The sequence below is a fragment of the Balaenoptera ricei genome, chromosome 3 (genome assembly GCF_028023285.1).
Source record: "Balaenoptera ricei isolate mBalRic1 chromosome 3, mBalRic1.hap2, whole genome shotgun sequence".
NCBI lineage: Eukaryota > Metazoa > Chordata > Mammalia > Artiodactyla > Balaenopteridae > Balaenoptera > Balaenoptera ricei.
The window spans coordinates 3,977,708-4,001,408 of record NC_082641.1 but is presented as its reverse complement, the minus strand read 5'-3'; the positions used below and the strand labels follow the sequence as shown (position 1 = coordinate 4,001,408).

General features: G+C 44.7%; 1 protein-coding gene across 3 annotated transcripts in view; it reads right to left on the bottom strand.

Moving 5' to 3' along the window:
• Positions 1-23,701, bottom strand: part of ICE1 (interactor of little elongation complex ELL subunit 1) — a 57,828-nt gene that overhangs the window by 18,259 nt on the left and 15,868 nt on the right. For all 3 annotated transcript variants that reach the window (XM_059916073.1, XM_059916075.1, XM_059916076.1), the window contains exons 4-14: positions 23,456-23,474; positions 22,578-22,689; positions 20,996-21,072; positions 19,989-20,026; positions 17,701-17,783; positions 17,444-17,483; positions 17,307-17,363; positions 10,692-10,778; positions 8,546-8,955; positions 1,575-6,281; positions 174-342 (exon numbers count right to left, since the gene is read on the bottom strand). In XM_059916073.1, coding sequence (XP_059772056.1) covers positions 174-342; positions 1,575-6,281; positions 8,546-8,955; positions 10,692-10,778; positions 17,307-17,363; positions 17,444-17,483; positions 17,701-17,783; positions 19,989-20,026; positions 20,996-21,072; positions 22,578-22,689; positions 23,456-23,474 — 5,799 coding nt within the window. The remainder of the gene's footprint in view (positions 1-173; positions 343-1,574; positions 6,282-8,545; positions 8,956-10,691; positions 10,779-17,306; positions 17,364-17,443; positions 17,484-17,700; positions 17,784-19,988; positions 20,027-20,995; positions 21,073-22,577; positions 22,690-23,455; positions 23,475-23,701) is intronic.

The window sequence follows — 23,701 nt, the reverse complement described above, 5'->3', positions numbered from 1 at the left end:
AGGTATAGCTGGGTCTATAGCTAAGGCTCTTCATGCCTTCTGGCAAATGCACAAGACAACATGATTTTAAAAGATACACAGCAATACCTTAGCTGAAAATACAGATGCACATATAAGCAGATAAAAAAGCAACAACCCGTGTTCAATACAAGAATGTCGCCATCTAAACATACCTTCCTTAAGTAGGCTGTAGCAAAACAAGCGAGCTCTTTCCAAGTCTCCCAGCTGCCGACAAATACCCACATACACTCTGCAGAGGGCGTGGATGTAATTGTGCTCCACAGACATCTTCTGAATTCTGAGTTCTGAGAGAATAGAGTGAAGCAAGCACTCTGCTAAAGGCTGAATTGGAAAAAACAAAAAAAACAAAAACGAAAAGGCAATGTACACTGATACTTATCTTCAGCCTACTAAAGACCAGCTAAAAGTTACAAAATTAAGTACCTTTTGGAAAGTTGGAAAGATAAAACATGCCCTGTCTCAGAGAGTAGAGGACAACACCCACCGTGGTAACTTGCTTTAGCAGGGAAAGCCGTGAGGCTCGGGGAGGAGAGAGCCCACGCCTGTCGGCGGCCGGGGGTCAGTGGGGCTGCAGGGGCCACGGGGCGAGTCCCAGGGCACCTGGATGCCTACTGTCACTACCACCACTCCTACAAATGACCACTTTTTGGGTTTTACTAAAATAATCTGTATGTGTGTATTAAATCCACTCGAATTCTACTCCCATTCTTGTTTTCTGAACTCCAACGTACTCTACACATTTATCCTGTTTAGATCTTAAAATACTGGGTAATGTTTTCCTCGCCCAGGAAAAGGAGCATTAAATAATTTGATACATTCAGTCATTTGAAAATAAACATCTTTCCAAAGTTACCTGTACTGCTTTGTGCTTTCTGAAATGCAATCTAAGAAAAATAAACGTTTATACCATTGTGATTCCAAGGATGTACAGATAACCGATAAAGCATAATCCATGGGACACTGGAAATCATCCACCCAGTATCAACATAAATATGTAGAAAAAAAAAACCGAGGAAAGTCCTAATAAACCATGTAGGTAAATCTGCATAATCCTCCCCCAGCCCCCTTCCCGAAACTAAGCATCTGTTCCTGTTTGATTTCTGACCTACATCAAGCGGGGGAGGGTGCGAAACCCACACACTACCTTTCTGACTCTCAAAATTCTCAAGTGTGTATATAATACCATTCACAGAAAAGAAAGGCTCTATTACACAGCAATTTGATGCTTTGAAGCAAATCATTTCGAGCTTTTAAGCATGCCAGAATCAATGGGAAATACGCAATTTAAGTCCTGACAGGACTTTTTTTTTTTTCCTTTAAAATTTTAAGGTATTTGGTGAATACAAATTATCAAACCTCCAACGCCTTATCACTTCTCAAATGTATAAAATGCTGGCTAGAAATAAAGTATAGGTCCTAACGTTTACACGGGTGACTGCCCATCTCTGAGAATAAACTTCTGTTCAGGGCCAGCTCCCCTTTTGCTGACAGGAGACGGCCTGTGTCTGAGGACATGCGATTCCTAACGCCCCCAGAGCAAAGGAGCCACATACCTTTTTTGTTGTGCTAAATTCATAAACAACTTCTTTCTCTTGGTCTCTCATCACAGGCTTTTTGGAGATGTTTCCCACATACACATGACTACGAATGACAGGTAACAGGTCAAAGGACGACTCCGCGATCTTCTTCAGGGCCTCCGCTACGGCGCCGTCGTAGGACTCCACGGTCTCCTTGGGGCTCAGGGGTGACTGTGAGACTGCACCGACGGCCAGAAGACGCCGCCCCTCCTCCTCTGCCCTCACGGCTGCAGCCTGGGAGGGGTTCCGTTGGGGGCTCCGGCTGATGCCCTCCGAGGGCGGCTCTGGCTCCGGGGACCCACTGTCCAGGCGCAACCTCTTAGCACTCCTCGGTGTACCCGCTGACGGTGCCCTTTTCCCGCCCGAATCCTGCGGAGGCCCCAGATCTCTCGACTTGTCCCGCTTACAGTCACCACCAGAGCTACCCCCTGCTTTCACAAAGGCGGTTGAGCTTGAAGTGATGGCTTTGAAGCCCCTGATGGCGCTGGCGGGCCCCGGCAGGTTCTTGGGGTCGGCCGGCGGGCCTCGCGTGAGCTGGATGTTCCCTTTGAGGATGCTGAGGGTGCGGGCCCTGGCAGACAGCTCTGGGTACATGGTGTCCAGGATCTTCACGGAATTCTCCTGGGGCGCTGCCACCGCCGGATGGGCAGAGGCGAACGGGGGCAGGCGGCCGGGCACGGGGACGGCGTGCTTTGGGGTCGCAGCACAAAACTGCAAAGGCGATGACAAGACCCTGTCACTGGCCGGGGCGGTGGACGGGGATGGGGACGCGTGTGGAGGAGAGGAGTGCCCCGGCTCCTCCAGCAAGGGGGACACCACAGGAGACACCACAGGAGACACCGGGATCTCACACGGCGGAGAGATCGGGCCGTGGGGAGAGACGGGTGAGGAGGGGCTGGAACTCGATGTCGGCGGAGAGGGTGGCTGTGAAGTCCTTGGAGGCGTGGCTATGAGAGGAGCCAGCAGCGGGGGCAGGGGGGGGCCCACCTCCTGCCGGATCTTACTCAGCGTGTCCGCACAGTAGTCCGCAGGAGTGGACGTGTCGGCGCTGGCTAGGATGGTCTGCGTTTGACTCCTCTGAGTTTTTCCGTTCCCTCTTTCTCCGGAAAATGACGGAGAAACTTCACTCTGAGTCGTCTCCACTCTGCTCGACGCTAACGTCTTTACCGGTTTGTGTGTTTGATCTCTGTTTGAAATCTTTGCTCGACTCTTATTTTTGCTCAGCGGCTCTAGCTTCGAATTACAGTAAGTGTGATCCGAAGGCACAGTCTGCGTCTCAAAGTTTTGATCATATATCTCAGCGCTAATCCTCACGCTGGGTTTAACGGGTCTATTCCGCAAACGACTTTTATCAAAGTTAGCACTCTGACCGCTGCTTGAGATATCGCCCTGGGTTCCGGCCACACTACTGCCACACTGGGGCTCCTGAGAAGGAAGGCCAGGGCGACCGGTCTCTGGGGACTTCTCCTCGGAAGGAACGGGAATGAAGCCAGCTGCCAGCCCTTCTGGGTCCGGGGAAACGGGGGCGTCTTCAGGAGCGTCACACAGGATAACCTGGTCCACATCTGGCATGAGTGTTACCCCGTTGATGATGGTCCAGTTGTCCCCTTTCTCAATGACTAGATTCTGATCGTTATTTATCAGCACATTTATAACCTCGGAGGTCACTGTAGAGATCTGACACTGAAACGCCATGTCCCCCGGCCCCACTCCCGGGGCAGCGCACAGTGGCGAGGGCTCCGGGGGTTCTGACGAGACCCCTTCCTTACCATCCACTGGCCTGGTCGCATCCAAGTTACCCCCAGACCTGCTGTGCGTGTTTTCATGGTCAGGCCCACCACCAGTGGGAGAACCGCCCCGAGCGCCCGAGCCAGCCGGCGTCAGGGGCGTAGAGGAGCCGGCTGTTTCCCGAGGCAGCACTTGCTCTTCCTCATGCTCTGCTGTCACGCCGTCAGGTGCATCCTGCCCACCCGCGTCCTCGCGGTCGGCCTGCAGCTCCTGGCGGACCCTGGTGAGCGCCCCGGGCAGCGTCTCCAAGGAACGCTGGGCCAGCTGCCTTGTGCCCCTTGAAGGGCAGTCGTCGTCCTCCGAGGAGCCGGTGCACCCCTCAGAGGCTTCTAGTGCCTCCTCTTCACACACGTGCTTTCTGTACTTTTCTCCTGAGGGTTCCCTTTGCTTTAATTCCCTGTTCATCCCTTCATTTAGGGTTCCTTTGCTAGAACATTCTGAAACAGAGTCCCCCGAACTATACCCTCCTAACTGACAACTTTCAAGAAACATCACGACCTCGGACGCGGAAAGCCCGGCTGTCTCGGAGAGCGCACCGAGGGTGCAGTCCCGCAGAGCCGCGGCCAGGCGCCCCACCTCCACGGAAGGCCTGGTCTCGGCCACGCCGGCGCCGGCGGCCCCCAGGCCCCTGCCGGAGGCCCCGACCGCGCTCTGCTGGCCGTCCTCCAGCCCGGCCTCGGGGTCGTTCTCTCCCTCGCTGCAGCTCGGCGCCTCGCTCTCTTCTACCTCGGTGTCACCTCCGCCTGCCTCGCGGATGCCCGTGTAGCAGTGCAGGGCGCCAGGGAGGCTACTCTGCGGCACAGCACGCTTCTCCTCACCTTTGCTGCCGAACGCTGGTGAAAGAGCGGTCTCTGCGGTGTCTAGGGCTGCAGGAGAAGCCCCCCCAGGAGTGTGAGAAGGCAGTTGCAGATGCTCCTTTGGGCCGTGCTCTACAACAGACGGGTCCCGTGTCACGGCCAGGGCCTCCCCAGAGGCTCCGACGGTGTCTCCAGCAGGAAAACCTCTTGACGGCGTCACCTCCGTGGCTGGACGTTTATCCACATGCAGCCTGGACGTGTCCACATCTGTGGCAGGAAGACACGGGCTCTGCTTCTGCACCTCTTCCTGCACTGCGGCTTCCATCACGACGTCTTGGTTTGGGACCAGGATGTCGCCAGAAGAGAAAGATAATGTACTATCTGTGGGATAACAGGAACTTTCTACTGGTAAAGAACCCCCTGGAGAATCAAAGTCTGATTTTCTCCAGGGGGAGGAAACTCGCGGGGCAGCGCTCTCTGTAGCAGCCGCCCCCCTGCTTCTCGGTGCTGTGTGCGCGCTCTCCCCACATCTTGCTCCAGAGGGCGTCCGACCAGCCCCATTATCAACGTCTGTCACTAAGGGGGGCTCCCTCCTAGCCAGTCTCGAGGGCTCCCATCGTGCGCCCTGCATGGTTTCGGGCCGTGCCTGCTTGGTGATAACTGACACCTGGTTAGGCAACAAGGATGCAGGCGCCCTGAACCCCGCAGGACTGTTATCCTCTCCAGCACATTCAGGCGTGGACGCTGAGCCTCTGCTTTCTGAGGACGCCGCCGCCTCTTGTTCACGTTCAGGTTGAGGTCCCAGCCTTTCTTCACCACTTCGCCGTAACAGATCACTGTGGTGCCACGAAGTGCTTTTACCAAAGCCAAAGCCACTCCTGATCAAGCCAGACTGAGGCCCTGCCGACGATGTGAAATCTGACCGACTCGGCGTGAGCTCGACCCTCGGACCTGGCCTTTCACCCGGCCCGCCTCTGGCGGCTCCCGAGAATCCTGACTGCAGGAGTGAGCAGATATCGTTCATGCCCTTCACAAGGGTCGTACACCCCACCTCGCTGCCCCTCTGACCGTTAGAATCAGACGCCTCCGACACTGGGCTCAGAGCGCGTAAGCTGTTCTCCAGGTGGCCTTCTCCTATGGGACACTCCGGGGGCTCAGAATGCACATCTGTCATGGTGAACATGGCAGCCTGTTCCAAACGACGCAGTTCGAGAGGGCCTGCTTCAGTAGGAAGAGATGTTTCAGCGTCCTCCTCCAGCCCAGGGGGAGAGCGGGGGTGGCCGCAGAGAGACGAGGCTCCCGAGGCCACGGGGGACGATGACTCCTCCCCCAGACCGAGCGCCGCGGCAGCCAGCACGGCCCCTGCTGCTCCTGGGGCAGAGGGGTCTCCCGAAACGAACCCTGGCATCGCTTCTCTTTCCTTCTCCAACTCTCCAGACAGTCCCTGAAAACGACCAGAAGTGGACAGGCGACCTGATGCCGAAGGGACCCCATCAGTCAGTGTCCGCTTGGTCACCTCCGATTTGGGTGATCCTATCACTCCGGACACTGGGGTTTTTCCTTCAGGTGCGCTGGGCTCATTCGATGGCCACGGGCCCAGGGGAGGCTGACACGAGGCTGACGTCCCGAGCGCCGTGCCCTCCTCTAGAGGCAGGCTGCTCGACAGCGTCTCAACACGCTCGCTGCCCGTGGCTTTAGGACGTGTCTTCTCCGTCTGCACTGACCCATCCATCTCCCGAACCTCTCTTTGTCTTCCTGCCTCATCCAAAACACCTTTTCCTCCCTCGCTCACGGACTCAGATGACACCGTCCAGTGTTTCTCATGAGCAGAGGGGAACGCGGCTGCAGGTTCTCTCAGGTTTGCTGTAAATGTCCCAAACCCAACCGCTGTCACCTCACTGACTTCCAATGTATTTAGAGCTTGGGTGGCTTCGTGTGGTTGGAGCTTTTCCTCCCATGTTCCAGTTCCTTTACTTTTTCCGGATGAGCTAAAACAGTCCAGCGATTCAGGTGTATCATCTTCTGAAACAGGCTCCGAATTTCTATGTTGGGCCGAGTCATGATCACTGGAATCCGTACACTCTCCGAAGTAGATTTCCTTAAATATAAATGAATTATATTAATTAGTTAGTAAAATACTACTGCAGTCAACCAAACGCAGCTACCAACTAAACGCATTAAAAAAGTGTGTGCTTCCTGAAGAATCTGAGCAAAGGGTAGTCCACTCTCTGGACTCTATCAATGGATGGGTAGGTCTCAACGAGCACAGCACTGCTTCACCTTCTTTCCTTAGAGAAGCCGCCTCTCCCCAGCGTTTCCTGCACTCACACTGCTTCTCCCCAAACGGAGAAGCTTCCCAGTTCTACTCCACATGCAGCCTAGGGTTACGTCTGTTCTCCTAACTTCGAAGCAGGCCTCCTCTCAACTCTGACGTCCCCATGTTCTGGCCCAAAAGGCTTCCGCCTCTAGCTGCCCAGCCCCGCCTGCCTTCCCCGGCGAGCCGCGGGCTCTGGCCCAGTGCAGCTCGCCCCAGCGCCAGCCCGGCCATCGCTCTGGGTGTCACCCTGCAGACCCCTCTGGCCACACCTCATGCCTGTGCTGCACCCTGACACCTCTGCCTCCTCCACGGCCCCTGACTCCGGGTCTGCTCCGGAAGCCCCCCGTGACTCCCCACCAGCCCCTCCCGTCTTGAGCGACCCGCAGCTACGACGCGGCCCCCAGGAGAGCCGGTTCAGCCAGCCGTGCCCCCGGCCTGCGAGGCCCAGGGACTGACGAAGGGCCCCACCGTTGACATGAGCTTTTGCTCCCACTGGAGAAATCCTGTCCTCCCTCGGATGCTAGGGCGCCATCACCCCCTGGTTTTCCTCCGCTGTCCTGACCACTTTCAACCTCTCTCCTCCTCTTCTGTTTGGCCGCGTCGGCACTGACAGCTCCCCAGGACTGTCGGGACCCGACCCTCTTCTACACACGCCTTCCGGCTGGATGGCAGCACGCAGCCCCGGGCCTCTGCTGGCCCCCAGGCTGAGGCACCCCGGCACCTGCGTCCACCCAGGCTGGCTGAGCGCCACGCCCATGGACGGGGGTGCACCTCGCACACGCCGCACCTGGAAGTCCCGCGCACACCTGGCACTTAACAGGCCTGACATTACCTCCCCGCCCAGAGGTTCTTCTTCTCTGTTGCTTCCAGCATCCTCGACCCCTACTCGCCTAACAACCGCACCGCAAATCTCTCGAGACGTGCTGCTCGCTCAACCTCGGGACCTTTTCCAAACCGGTTGACTCAAATGCTACTACTGTTCAGCGGTCAAGAACTGAGGAAACTGCTGATTCAATGACTTCCCGGCTACAGTCCTGCCTCCTTCCCGACTCTCCCCTCCCCCTCCCCATTCATACTGTGACTAAACGAAAACCTTCAAGTGGAACTGGACCATTAGCTCCACTTCTTTGGATCCACCGGGGACTTCCCTTTGCCTTCAGGATACAATGGAGAGTCCTTAGGACACACATGGACCCGGGGACCCGGTCTGGGTGACTGCTCCCCAGAGTCAGGTTCGCCCCGAGTCCTACACCTCTGTGTAAAGAGCTCCTCCACCCGACACAACGCACCCTCCACACGCTGGGCCGGGACGCCCGCTCGCTGGAGACGCTCCCGCCGCCCTCCGCCCGGCCTCCTTCCAGCGTGAGCTCCGTGTCCAGGCCCCTCTGGCAGCATGCTTCCCAGCAGCGTGGACTCCACCACGGCCCCGTTATGGGGGCGACCGCCTCACAAGACCCCACCGGGGTGACCCCGGCCCATGTCACCTCAGCCTTCCCAATGTCTAGCACCAGCTCCAGAACGTAACAGACGTGCATTATGGTTTCCCGAATGAAGGATGTGACTCAAGGAGTCATTTATCTGTTCCTTAAGCCAAAAAGCATACAAATCTGCTCTGTCAAGACTAACTTCCTAAGAAATTACAATAAACCATTCTGCAAACACACAAAAAGATGGTGAATTCATTGCATGAAGGTGGGGAATTCAGCAACCTAACTGACCTGCATGCTCTATACATGGACTTCCCATCTCTGAAAAACTCCACGTCTATAAACACTTGTTTAATTCATTCATTCCATATCTGTTATGAGTCAGGCACTAAAGATAAGAGTAAGCAATTAAGACACAGGAGGCCTACAGTACACTGTAGATGAAAACAATAAAAATGCACCCCTAGTACAAAATGAAAAAAGCCGTATGTGCACGTGGACCCAAGGGCACCGGCCCGCCTTGTTAAATCCTCACGTTCCTCCCTGACACGACCTGGTCTGAGCTCCCGTAGCAGGATGGACAATGTGGCCACCAGGTAATGCGAAGTGTCAACTTACAGGTGAGAGTGAGGACGGAAATGCACCCAGGTGTGGGGTGGACAGCAGAGGGGGTGAGGGCACCGGGGACAGAAGAGGCGGCAGGAGCTTGAAGAAGTCGACGGCAGCCTGAAGATCTTCATCAAAAGAATGATCGCGATCAGAAAAGTCAGCACGGTCAGCCTCAGTCCCCTGCGTTACAGCCTCAGGATTCCGGTCCTCTTGAGAGACACCATCGTCACGGCAAGCTGCTCTGCCCGGCCTCTCTCTCCCCGCGTCGTCACACGCAGAGAAGTCGCCCTCTATCTCCATGGACAGCTCTGCCAGGCACGTCTGCACGGCCGAGGTCCTGAGAGGGCTGCCCCCTGCTGGAGGGGGCACACCATCTTCCCTGGACTCGAAGGATCTGGGGTTTTCTTTGGCAGGTTTTTCTGTGGGGAAAAAATATATATAAAGAAAACTTTTTAAAAAAGCCTTATTTTAACAGTTCAAAATGCTTGCATTAAATCCAAGTAGAAACATTTTTAAAAGGCAACCAATCCCTTCCTAAAGAGTATCCTGTAAGACTTGAACATATTCCACAGAAGTATGCTTCCCTCACAACAAGCAAACGAGAAGACAGGCAGGTGGATGGTGAGATGCCCGTGTCCCATTAGCAGCAGGGTGTCCGTGCCAAGGCGCCCATCCGCCGCCATGGTAACGGGCCTTGACGATGCCCTCATTCTCTTGGGAAATCAGCAGGACTGGGGAGAAACGGCTTCTGCATACAAGGTGATAGGAAACACTATCTTCCCTGTCTAAAATCAACCTATATTAGGCTACTCCACGACCATATTTGTATAATACTCTAGCTAAGGAACCTGACTAGGTCACGTAAATACTTTGCATTATAACGCAACAAGAAAACTACTAGAAAACGCTGGTTCTCTTTGGATTTGGATTTTGGTATACTGCAGTAATGCTAATTGTTAGTAAAAACATTGTGTCCTAGGAGATAACTAGAAATAACCATTTGTCATATTTGAAAGCTGTAAAAATACATTTTGCAGAAGGCCTCAGGGCTCCTTGGAGCAGTGTTTGATAACAGAGCTGGGGAGGGGAAAATACAAGCTGAGCCTTAAACAGCTCGCAGTACCAGAAGTAAAGAAGTACTCAAAACAGGACGGGACATGCCTAAAAGACCCAGGAGCCAAACTAAAGATGGTCCCAATAACCAAATCTGGAGCAATTTGAATAAGATAATGAAAGTACTGTATTATAACACACAGAATAAAATAAATATCTGTGAGACTACACTGACAGAAATAGTGAATAAACAAGTCAGTGGTGAAAAGTGACGGCTCTTCCTTACTGAAGAATTCCAATTAATACACGTAGGAGGAATGAGGGAAATACAAAAACCACTATTAGAGTAGTAATTGTAGCAGACAAGATCCATCAAGAGATGCTAAAATCAGTGGGCTACAGTTGGAGAGAAACAGAATATTTGCAGTGTCAAAGCATTTTCCTCAAGATAATCAATGAATAAGGAAGCAACAGAAATTGTACATGGAGGAACCTGGCCACCACCACCTGGAACAAGCAATCAAGGTTAACGTCCCCAGGGACAATGCAGACCCACACCCCCTCTCCCCTGGCACACCGCTGGGGGACTCTTGCCAGAAATACACAGCTTCGCTCTCAGACAAGAAAATATCCCACAAACCAAAAGATTCCCATTCTACCAGATGATTCGTATTCTCCAAAAGGGTCAGAGATGTGAGACAAAGAAAGACCGTTAACTGTCAGACTGCAGGCAATTAAAGGAAGAATGACTGCTAAATGCAACATGGGGTCCTGGGATGGGAGGCGACAAAAGTGGGAAAATGGTGAAACTCGGTCTTCCGCGTACACCCGCCATATACATCTCCCCCCACGTGTCTTCCAGTTTCCATGAATACTCCCTGACGAAAGGTGCTATTACAAAATAAAAAGCCAGATGCATTCACTGAGACTAGAAGTCACCCTGGAGGGAATGGAGTTCTGTATGACTTTAAGTACCCATCCTAGTTTATTTCACTCTTTCAATGTGAGATTCAGGAGATATTAAAAACTGAAGGCATATAATGCCCACAGTAAACATTTCTACTGCATGTATGAAATGTACTTCTGGAAGCTTCTCTCTCACCTGGGACAAATCTGCTGCTTTCACCAGGCAGTCTGTGTGTTGTGTTTATACAGAGCCAGAGTTCCTTCAGAAGTAGTTTTACTTTTCCTGTGAAAGAAAGTAAAGTATTAAAGTCATGTCATTTGGCTCATTCTACACAAGGCCAAAACACAGTCTTGTAAAACCGGGATTTACTAGGGAATTAGAAAACCAGGCAACTTAAAACATCTTCCCCAAATTCAATCACTGCACACAGTTCAGTCAGCTACTCATACAAAGGTCTACTGATAGGCTGAATACAAGCTCGGGTTTTTTTTGGAAGGTGGGGTGCAAACAGGGGTAGGACTCAAAAAACCATATCTACTTGTTGTTAAAGGCCTTTATCACCGTTATGAAGGCACAGTATAAATAAGTCTTTGGTCTATGTACTTTCTACAGAGAGTGATATGAGACTGGGGTCAGGGGTGGGGGGAAGCATAGATATAATGACCGATGTAAGAGATTATGGCTCTATGTAGTCTACAAAGAACAAAGAACAGTATCCCCTCAGTTCCATGAGGTTATCGGAAAAGCCATCAGAGTTGACCATGCTGTAATTAACTTAGGGGCTTCATGGATCTTGGAAAAAAATTTAATGGCCTTAAGGGGAAATGGGAGGAGACAAAAATGTGTGTGTATAAACATGAAGAGGGAGAGAGAATCACACATGAGCAGACACACAGAAAGAAGCATATGCTTCTATAAGGAAAGTGAAAACTTTGGAATTTTCATAAATATTTTTCAAAGGGGTCTGATTTCCTAAAATGGTTAAGAATCACTGGTTCAAGTTGAAAAGCAAAGGGCAACTATAACAAACACAGGCCTAATGAAAGTCATATAACATTAAGAATATTATGCTATGGTTTTAAAGTCAATTTAACATTAAGAACACAAATTCCCAAAAATGTTCCAAAGCAAAAAATATTCATAAAAATATAAACATGAACAGTTTGTGTCAAATACGCATAAAAAGACAACCCACACTAGTTAAAATTTAACTGAAAATAGCATTAAGTATTAGGTAATTTCAGTCCACCCTTAAGTTCTGTTATAGTTCACTGGAAGTTCTTAAACTGAATCATTTATTGAAAATACTGAAATCTTTAATCCAGTTCTAGAGAGGCTAAAAAGACCAACCTTTTAAACCAAAATTTCTACAAGGAATCACAAATTTTGGAAGAGGTCAGCCCTATTTAAGTTGGCAAACTACATCACTCTAAAAAATGAAGTCCATAGTAAGAGGACCAGGACAAATGGGGCACAAAAACAGAGAAGTTTGAAAAGCTGGACATTTCCAACCTCTCCTGAGCCAAATCAGCCACTGTCACTGTGTGTGAGGTACATCTATTTTTGAGTTTCAAAATTCTATGATCAAGTAGTTTATCTACATTGTGATTTAACCTACCCAAAAGCCTGCTTCCAAATACTGTAATCCCCTTTGCTTAAATGACCTGACCAGGATCCCTGCTTATTACGTATACCCAAAGCAGCAAACAAGGAACCTTAAAAAAAAAGAGAAAAAGTTACTTTTCTATGCTTACGGAGGCTATTAACCAGAGCTAGGCCTATTTCAGCTGAGCACGCACTCATTACTTCCAGTCTGACATAAAAGAGCTATCCATTCCCAGCAAAGCAGAAAATGATCTTGTGGCATCATTAGTTGTGAAAACCTCCTTCAGCTGAACTGCACACCTTCCCCTTATCCTTTAAAATGCCTCCTTTATCAAAATCCAGGCATCTCTGAATACAGTATTTCTGGACTTTCCTACTCCACTGATTTGTCAGTTTCCACGTGAATAGCACGCTTCTTTAAACACGATGGTTTTATCAGTATGTTTTAATATCTGTGCAGGCATGAATGTGGCTCAGAATTTTCCTTTTCAAAAATTAAATTATTATTCCAAACAGCTGTTCTTTCCGATAAGCCTTCACCATCTGGTTTCAGAGCGTATATTTATAAATACATGTGGGGAAAATGCACATCTTTATGCCTTGAGTCTTTCGATCCAGGAACATAGCATTTATCCATGTGTTCAGATGGTTTAGTTGTCCTTCACGGAGGCAGGCATGCTGCTTTCAGGTCTTTCCCCGGACATCTCAGGTCGGCTGCCACCTGAGATCGGGTTGTTCTTATTCCACCCGTTTTGATAGGCTAATGATGGCCCATTGTGCGTGTTCACTGTATATAGCAGCACTTTCCCCAGCTGCTACACTTGTTTTCCTTCTGCCACATAGATAGTCACGTCATTTAAAATGAGGACAGTCTGACCCTTCCTTATTAGCACCCACAGCTCCGACTCTTTGTGTCTGCGTGGCTGCGTGGCTTAGGGTCTCCAGCACACACGGAAGGGGTGGAGCGAAGTGACTGTGCTCTCAGGGCTTCACTGTTCTCAAGTTCAGAATGTTTTTTTCTGTTACTACCTCACCGATTTTCTTTTTTAAATGAGGAATGGGTACTGAATTGAGATGATCCTATCACTTTCCTCTTAACCAGTTGTTGTGGTATTCCTGAGATAAATCCTTAAGTCATAACTTGTCCGTATTCTAAATTACTAATAGATTTGAGTTCTTAAAATTTTATTTAGTACTTCTGTAGCTTTATTCCTAAGTAACAGAGTTCTGAGTCTTGAAGATATGTATGCATGTTATTCTTAATTGATCTTGGTACAGGGTTATGCTAGTCTAAGAGAATGAAACAGGAAGCATTCTACATTATTTAAGTTCTAAAACCAAACAATAATAAAGACATCAGTTTTCCACTTCAGGCTTGCTCACCTGCAAGCCACCTAGATATTCCATGGTGCTGGATATTTATCTATTTTTAAAAATTTCTTCTGGGTTATTTTTCTGTTCAGGATTGCAACACCTAGTCTGTGTCAATTTGAGTATGTTTTCCTACAAAATGGTCCATTTTATGAACATGATAAAATCTGAATATAAATTTGTAAATTAAAAATAATTCTCCAAATGTATTTTTATAGCTTTCTCAGTCCTGGTGTGATTCGGTTTTTGTTTCTTCTTTCCTTGATCAGATTTGCCAAAGAGCTGTCAGTTTCACGAGCATTGCAAAGATCCAGTTATTAGTTTTAATGGTCCCAAATCAAATGCCTTGTTTCCTATTTCATTAATTTATGTCTCCATCTTCATCAATTCCTTCTTTCTATTTTCCTTAGGTTTCTGCTGTATTTTCCTACCTTCTTAGTCATTCATTTTCTGTAATTCTTGCTTTCTAACATAATCGCTTAAGACCACAAACCACTCACTGAATACTATATTGACTATATCTCAAAGATTTTAATAAATACTGCCCTGCTTTTGTTTATTTCCAAAACAGTTTAGTATTTCAGTTTTTATTTTTTCTGTTATCCAAGAGGGGTTTGTTTGTATTTATTATGTGTGTTCAGCTATCAGTTTTTCAGGGCGGAGGTAGGAGAGATTTTTATTAATATCCTATGAAATATCAGTATCTTAATATCTCATATTAGATCGTAGCTTTTCGTTGTCTAGTAAATAGTCAGCTTTTATATATGTTTGAAAAGTATTTTAAAGAATTCAAAGTTTGTGGTTTAAGAGTTGTATGTAAATCATCCATCTTGCAATTATGATTCCAATTCTATCTCCTGTTTAAATTCTTGCTTTTACTCTGTATTTCTGAGAAACACACTGAAGTCTCCCATGAAAACAGATTTGGTTATTCCCCCTAGAATATCCAAGCATTTTACTTGACACAGTTTTATGCTCAAAGGTCATAAGAGCAGTATCTTCTTGATGAATTGTACCTTTAATCTATCTAAATATTTCCTTTTAATCCATGTAAATTCATTTCTAGGTGTGAATTATTTCTTTGCCTTGTGTTACTGCTTTCAACTTAGCATTTGCTTGGAATTTCTTTATTCATCCTCCTATATTCAATCTTTCTGCTTCATTTTATTTTAAATGTATTTCCTTTGAACAAGTCAGAGATGGAGATCATACATAAAAATCATGCTCTACAGCTGGGAGGCTTTTCTAATATAAATATTGTATCAGTGTCCTGCTCTGGGAAGTTTCTTTCTATAGAATTTCTTGATCACATTCTCTCCTTACAGCTCTGTTCTCCCCTCTGAGAAGTCCTAGATGACTATTACAACACCTGGCTGGCTCTATGCTCCAGAGTCTTAGGTTTTCCCTAATACCTTTTATTTCCTTATCTTTTTACACCACATTCTCACAGATGTCCACAATTAAATCTCCTGGTTCATTATAGCAATCTTCTATTTGTCCACTCAACAATCCAGCCTTTCGAGTGGGTTTATTTCTACAACGTGTTTTTAATATTTGAGAACCCCAACTCAGATTTCACATCAGCAGACTACGGATATGTTCTTAGATGTTCTCTACAGACACTATTTCAATTGTTATCATTTTCTTCTTGTTCATGATTTAACACAGTTTCCTCAGGGACTAGTTTCTCTTGAGCTCGGTGCCTTTCTTTCCTGTCACTGCTTTTTCTCAGTGACGTCTCTCACAGCCAGAGTACATTTCTACAGCCTCCATTTTTAGTCCTATTCCTCTGGCAATAAATGCAGGTCCTCATCTCATGAACCTACAGGACCCTGTCTTCAGAAGGAGGAAGCAGAGTGAATATGGTTGTGAGGACTTACATGGCGTATACAAATATCTCATTTTCTGGGAACAGGAGGGGCTATCCTTCAAAGCAGCCATAATTAACCCAATTTTCTGACATCCACACCCACTCCGGGTCTTCCCATGTCCTAACAAACACTTTAGAGAACTAAACTTCGGGCCACAGCCTGTGGACTATTGCCAGGAACAGTTTCTGAAGCCAGAAGGCTGCAGGCTTTTCGCCCCTTAATCAGTCACCTGGTAAATTGCTAATGCACTGCTCCTTCTCCCATGCCCACTCCTGTGATTTGGGGAGCACAGACTTCTGCAGTGAAAACCTGCTTTTTGAGGGCTGCTGTTTTTCTCTGTAATTTGGGGTTTCATCACCAACTGACACCACCTGCTTTACACCTTCCTCATTAATTTCTAGCACTTTTTAACTATTCTTTTCTTTTCTTCTTAATCTTCTGCCATTTTTATTGGCATCTGAAAGGAAGGCAGACAAACAAAGCCCCCAGGCAGTCTTCTCAAAAGTGAAGCCGACCCAGTGGCTCTTTCTGCCTAACTCGTAAGGTTTTTTCAGAAGTCAGGTATGAACAAAGAAAAGTGTTAAAGATATACTTAAGAATTAGGAATTAAACCCATCAAGGTCCACAGCTGAATAATCAGCAGATTCCTAAAGACTTCATTTATTTACTTGTTTGGAAAAAGTAAAATAAACAGTATCCCTTCCCTCACAGTGAGGACAGATTAAAAAAAAAAAAAAAAGATTTTACTTGAGAAAGTAACTAGTTCTTTGAAGGAACAAGAGAATGTAAGGCTAGAGAGCAACTACGGAAGGGGGTGACGGCTGTGTTTTAAATAGTGAGGCCTGAGGACAGCAGAACCCTACAAGAAAGATGCTTAAACTCCACACCTGACTGTCAGCTGGGAAAGCCCAGTGCTGCCGAGTCCTGCTTCTCTCAGCAGCACCTGTTACTCAAAGTCTCACTTTCCACACCTCAGAGGAGGAAGAAAAGTCAAAAGCACATGGAATTATGCATCAGTGATAGTGATAAACAGACTCAGGGCCTGGGCAACTGCAAAGTATCAACTGTTAGTCTTAAGCCTTGATCTATGGATTAAAAAAAAAAAAAAAAATTAAAGGAAGGAAAAAAGGTAAAGGAGACTTCTGAAGAGACACTATATACTTGCACAAAACAGTGTAAGTGGTTTTAATAATTTCCACTTGGAGAAGACATGAGTGACATGAAAATACCATTATTTACTTTGAAAATACCATTATTTATTTATTTGCCTTTTAAAATTTATCTCTACCAAAATAGTACAAGATAGGCAGAGAAGAAATTCATAATCTCTTTTTTACAACTAGGAATGAAAACACAAAGAAGGGAAGTCAATGGCCGAGGGTCAAACAGTAAGTAGAAAGACTGACATGAAACTCCAGCGTCCCCACTTCTCACGTTACACCTCCCCGTCCACGAGGGAGCAAGCTCAGTGTGCCGGGGGCGCTGGGGACGTCCCTGTCCTGTGAGCACCACCGCACTCCTCTGTGTAACTTCCGGCCTTCCCTAAACCCTTCTGTCTTCCAACAATACACCCCACGGCTTTGACTCCACAGTTTCCCTGCCTGACTTTAACCATTTTTATATATTTGGCACCTATGAAATCTAATACATTAACTTGATAAATTGTAATCTAATGAGGAAACTATACTCATTTATTGAAAAGTGTGGAAAGTATAGCTCTCCCAGTTTTCTTTCCCAAGGAATACTGCTTTTTGACTCTTTCATTCACTGTATTATTCTATCAGACAGCAAGGTGATAACATACACAGATCTAATGAAGACAGGAAATAGGAGATGGTTTCTTCTAACAAAAAACATGTACAAGCCCAGGAATTCCCACAATTATAGGTAAGAGTAACAAGCAACCTCCCAAACCACTAAAAGAAATGCAAAGAGATTGAAACTAAATTTGTAATATACTCACTTTTATCGATGCTTCCATAAGAATCACTTGAAATTTGTGTTCCAATATGTCTCAACTCTAAAATGTAGGGAAGAAACAGTTAGAAAATACTGTGTGTCAAAACAGAATTCTTAAGTAAGCATTAACTGAATACTCACCCTTTTCATTTTTCTGTTTAGAAAATTCATCAAGCTTTTCCTGTGAAAACAAAACACGAGCAGTGTTTGCAGTGGATAAAGGAGTGCTAGTTCTAGACGGGATGTAAGAGGGGGCGACCCAGGGGCACTGCTGACTGCCCTCAGCTGGGGACCTCACGTGTGACTCCTCATGACGAGGACCCACGGGGCTTACAGAGGACCCAAGGAGTCCCGCAGGGAAGATCTGAACATGCGTGGGCACTGCTGTTATCTATTACCTGTGTCTTCCTAAATTCCTTTTCAAGTATTTTCTTTTCATTCCTTAGTTGCTTGAAGTCTTGAGTTTGCTTGACAGCAGCCTCTTTATTTAAACAGTGCAGTGAAATAAGAGAGAAAAGTAATTTACCACATTTATAATTACCATTAATGAAATTCTCAAAATAACCTATTGAGAGCTTTGCTCGTTTCTTAAAATTTGAAACAAATTCTGTAAAAAGTTACTGTTCTTTCAGTATTGTAGCAGAATCAGGGATAAATGCAGGAACACTTTTGTCTAAACTATTATCTACAAAACTGAAGAATTGGCATCTAGGCCCTAAGACTCCTTTCCAATCCTGAAACAAGCCAACCCCGACCCTTTAGTCAGGCAACAAGCCAATGTACAAGATCTTTAGAGGGAGAGGCTGTGGTCCCCTTGTTCTTCAACAATCAGGAACATTCAAGTTTTAGAGACTTAGAACTGTGATTTTATCAAGCAATAGTTAAGACCATTTTCTTCATTTGGGGGAAGGGACAATCTTCTCAATGTTTACTATATTTTTACTCCTTCCTGCCTGGAGTTCCCTTGCATCAAGCCAAGTCATCCTAAGTCCCAATATCTTTACATAGATCTACTTTTAAGGTATTTTTATAGCTCTCCTGTGGATCTAGAGCAAATTCTTAACTCGAGTTTTTGGTTCTGAAGCACTGAATGGTTCAAATATACTATTAACCTGAGCAGTATTGACTTTATCTGAATATGTTCATACACAATTGCTGTGAAAAGTAAAATCCTATAAACACCACAGTAACAATCCTCTCCTGATTCCTCTAACAAACTTGAGTATTTCTTTACCTGATTATTATGCCCTGTCACTTACTAGAAAAATATTTTTGTCACATGGGAAATACACTTCCGCTTCAAAGGAAGTTTGCTGCAAAAGCTTCATATAGTCTCACAGGCATTTTAGATCCCTTTAAAAATTTTCCTTAAATAGACACATCTCCACACACTAGCGAGAGAAGGTAATACTGAGAAAGAACACAGTGATGTTGTACTTACTGCCACACTCAATGTTTGTGCAACAACCAAATCAGAGGAAAACTTGTTAGCAAAATATTTAGAACCTAAGTCTGAAAAACTGGGCTCAATTAAGGCAAGTTAATGACTGGAAATATATTCAGCAACTTCTATTCAAATTCTCACTTCACACTTGAAATGAAAATAAACTGTTCTCCGACAGACTTGCGGTTGCCAATGGGGGCTGGGGGAAGGATGGAGTGGGAGTTTGGGGTTAGCAGATGCAAACTATCATATACAGAATGGATACCAACAAGGTCCTCCTGTCTAGCACAGGGAAACTCTATTCAATATCCTGTAGTAAACCATAATGGAAGAGAATATTAAAAAAAAGAATGTTTATATGTGTATAACTGAATCACTCTGTACAGCAGAAATTAACTCAACATTGTAAATCAACTATACTTCAATTAAAAACAAAAAAACAAAAAAAAAACCCCGTTCTCTGAAGCAGAGGACAGAGCAGGCCCGTGAGCCCCACAGCTACGAGGGCAGCCCCAGCCTGCGCCGGAGAGAAAGGAGGAAGGGACCAGGGGTGGGCTGGCAGGTCACACTTGTCTCTACTTGATGTTATTTCCACGTCACAACCACCCAATGAAGGAGGAGAAAACAGAAGAAAAGATCTCGGATTCAATTCCTGAAAGGGCTCTTAGCTGCCACAGGAGGGCTGAGCAGACCCTCGTGTGGCCCTCTGCCTGCTCAGTGTAGACAGAAGGCCCTGACCAAACTCGGGGTGCCGGCGGGGTGGGGGAGTGGGCAGGGACACAGCGGAAATTCCCAGTGTAGGGAATCTCACAGAAATCTCTCCATCATGAGTGTGTCACAACCATCCAAATACATCAAGTTTCTCAGTACAAAAAAGTAGTATCCTTTTCTACTAACCATTTATTTCATTAGTAAAAAATGAGAGGGCCCCATGAGATTCAACTTTCAAAATTTAAGTCCTTTTCTTGATTGCTGCTTTTTACAGTAAAAGTATGGGCTGTTATTATTTTGAGTGAACACTTCAAGGATACGCCACATTCCATCTCCATGTCTATCCAGTAACTGAGAGAAGTACAGTATTCAACCTTCTTCCTAATGGTACCCTTAATGCACTCATCCAGGGATGCACCATCAAAACCCAGGACTCAACTACCTGAACAAGTACCACAGCCTTGTACAGTTACCAATCATTCATACAAAGACGATGACTTCCATTAGCTGGACGACAAGAGTACCAATTACCTTCCAGCTTCTTCACCTTGGCTTCTAGTTTCTTCTTCCTGATAATATAATTGTATAAATTAAAATGGTTAAAAAAAAGTAACTTTACAATTTGTGATACACATGATTTTTTAAATTATTGAGATTTACATAATAAAGAAAATGTTAGTCACAAGCATAACACATCAATCATTAAAAATACCAGCAATTGTTTTGAAGGTAAACTTCAGAAAGAATAGTATGCTGTTTACTGTGTAATATCTGTAAAATGGATTTTTAAAACTCTGCATTTCTGTGGCATATCATGCCTGTGTGGCTCATCTCTGAGCCAAGCTGATGTGTCCAGGTGGCATCCTGGACTCAGTCCAGCACCCGACTAGGTGAGGTTACTTTCAGGAGCACGTTATGGAGCACAGGAGCAGAGGTAGACAATACCACCATTTTACAGGAGGCAGTGGCTAGAAAACTGCACTTGTTTTAGGATAGATTTCTGAGTCAGAGAAGGTAGGAAACCCTTCGAGAAAGTCTCTGAATTACTGTGACATCGCATCTACATTAAGCTACTGTATGTGTAGCTCAGGAGTTTTGTAAACAACGTGAATATAGTATTCAACTTCAAAACAATCAACTGACTTCTTTGGAAGAGCCCCCTTCATTAATGGAACACAGACACCCATTCCAGATGATATCTATTAAAGGAATGGTACAAAGAAGTGAGACGGTAATCATGTTTTCTCTATGAATACAAAATACAGACAAACAAGCATGCACGCATATAGACATAAAAACTTTTATGGAGTTCTTTGTGCAGGCCTTTAACATAAGATGGTTTATTTACTCCTATTAATCCTTCAACATAGGTATAATTTCCATTTTACAGATATGGAAACCAAGGTTGTGAGACTAGTTCAAGATCACCTGGTTAATTATGGTCAACATACCCAAAGACGGGGAAAAGAGAAACACTACTGATTTAAGCATTACACATTTTCAGTATTGACAACACTATTTCCACAGTAATTACTTACTGAGCATCAGTTTTCAAGCATTCTTCTTTCACACGAGCATATTCCTGATGAGTATCCTGATATAACTTCAGAGAACTCTAAAAAAGAAATGTGTCTGTGTGTGTGTGTATATATATATATATATCTATATATATATATATCAACAACTTGAAAGTCACTGACCACCAGTGATAAGGATTTTGACCCTGATAAGCTAAATTATTATCACTTAATAGTATGAAATTAACCAAATGAATACATATGATTAGGCAGGAAACCAAAGTACAATTCATTGAACATTTTAACGGATATAACCAGATCCTTAACAGAGGTAATATGATAAACAGTCTAATCAAACAGAGCTATAAAATTTAAAATATACTAATTTTAAAATAACCCCAAATCTTCGTAATATCGAATAGCTAATATTTTTGTTGCAGCCAATTAAAATTCAACAAAACCTAAAGCAATTTTAGAGGTAATAAATGTAAGCTATTATTACTACTATGCAAAAATATAAAATAAAACATTATACTTAATGATAATTTGGGAAAATATGTTAACACCAATCAATATGTATATGCTACGGGCACTACGGAATGGGAAAGAAACTTACAGAGCCTGATAACACAGTACAATATAATGTGTATAGCTCTTCAGTCGCCAAAGCTCTGAGAGACGGGCTTTATGACCCCTTTTTACAGATGAGGGATCGGAGGATCCAGACACTGAGTAATTCTCTGAACGTCACAGTGAAAGAGTGACTATTTAGGTTTATTATTCAGCTGTGATTCCAATGTTCATGTTTCCTCTCAGGTATGGCTGATGACATTACTTTGTAGTCAGAGGTAGACAAAATTCAACATCTTGATTGTTTCTGTTTAACTTTCACCGCATAGTTAAATATGTAATAAAGACTTTCTATAGAAATAGGAAAATTGACCACTGTTAAAGTATGTAAACCTCAGAGAGGTGCATGGCATCCTAAAATGAAACAATTTGAAGACTGGGAGGCACAAATACTATCAGATCGAGGAGCCAGGAATCATTCCAGCTTCGCTACGACTTGTCTAATGCTAACCACCTAACTTCACTGGCTTCAGAGTTTTTTTTAATTTGTAAAAGCCATGAATTCTCTTCTAAGGCTCCAGTAAAACAAAATTTATATTAAAAAATAAGTTTATAGCATTTAAAATAGTTTTACTTAGTGCGGCTGGGTTTTGAAATGGAAAACATAATTTCCGTAATTTAAGTTTGAACTTTTGCATGTTACTTTACACTTACAGCAAGAAAAATGGCAAAGGCAAGCAATGCAGGGCACATAAAGTCACAAAAATTCATAGCTAAAATGGTTCCTCTACTGAACCTCTCAAAAAGCATAAGCAACTAATGCAGCATTACATTAATTACTAATAATTACTGTAAGGACCAAGCCATCAATCAACTAGTTCAATGTTCTCTAAGTATAGCAATACACTTCGAGTCTTGCCTATCATTTATTTCCTTTGTTAAGACATAAAATGTCCCCTTGTCCCAATTATAGTAAATAAGTAGATCTTAATTTACTGACGACAGCCTTTTGCAGGAAAATTACTTTAGGTACCTTTTTCTCTTCTAACTCTGCTTTTAAAGATCCCAGTTCTTCCTGACACTTCTGCAGAGGAGAAATTTTTTGAAGCATCTGTTCCACTTGGTGATGCAGAGTAATATTTTCTCTAAAAATGGACAACACACTAACGTTATTGTGCAAAAGTATCTACAGTGAATTATTAAATACATCTACTGGTTTCGATTTTATTTCTAACTAAAAACAAAGAATCTCTCTTTTTAAATGCATTCTCTCTATTTGTACCAAAATGATTTATGTATCACTTTTTATTTCTGACATGAGTCTATTTCTAATAAAAGTACATCCGAAACCATATGAGAAGCAAGCGCAATAGGCTCTCAATCTGCTGGAGAATACAAGAACGCTTGGATGATCTGCCAGGTGATCTGGCTCTTCAATCCTGAGTTCATCACCACTGACTTCAGTTCAATGATAGGCAAACTGTGTGAGTCATTTTATAACCATATTTTGCCTTCTTCTAATTGATAAATGTAATCAGAGTATAAAACATTACTAAATTCTAAGTAAGACTACTTTAAATTGATTAAAATATACATGATAAACAACCACATTAAACTGTCCAATTCACAGAGACAACAATAACTGATAGCAATAAACTTCATCTCAGTGGCCACAAGATCAGTAAAATTTACTGAAAAATCAGACACTAGGCTGTAATTTAAGACCTCGGTAAGAAATTCATTTCGACAATTTAACAGTAAGGAAAATGTGAATCTTCTTTTATTATGAGCATCAAAGAACCAGTCTACATAATGGGTCAATTCTATGTGGCACTTTGTTGAATCTGTGTAAAAATTTAGTCCGATAAGTGTCTACCCCAAATACACTAAGAAAACAGGTAGCTAGCTTACCTTCTTGCAAACTGCAGCTGTAAAACTTGTTAAAGAAAACTGTGACAATTTTATCTACTGACGATAAAACAATTTCATCTTGTCTGAAGATAAAACCCACCTTAAAACTTCAATAATCTGTGTTCAATATACATACAGGCAAGATCATAATTCTTAGAAAACAACATTCAAAGTTCCATCTATAACATATGATAAAGCTTTTTACTGAGTTACTCCTATTAATTATAACATGTGCCGTAAGTCAAA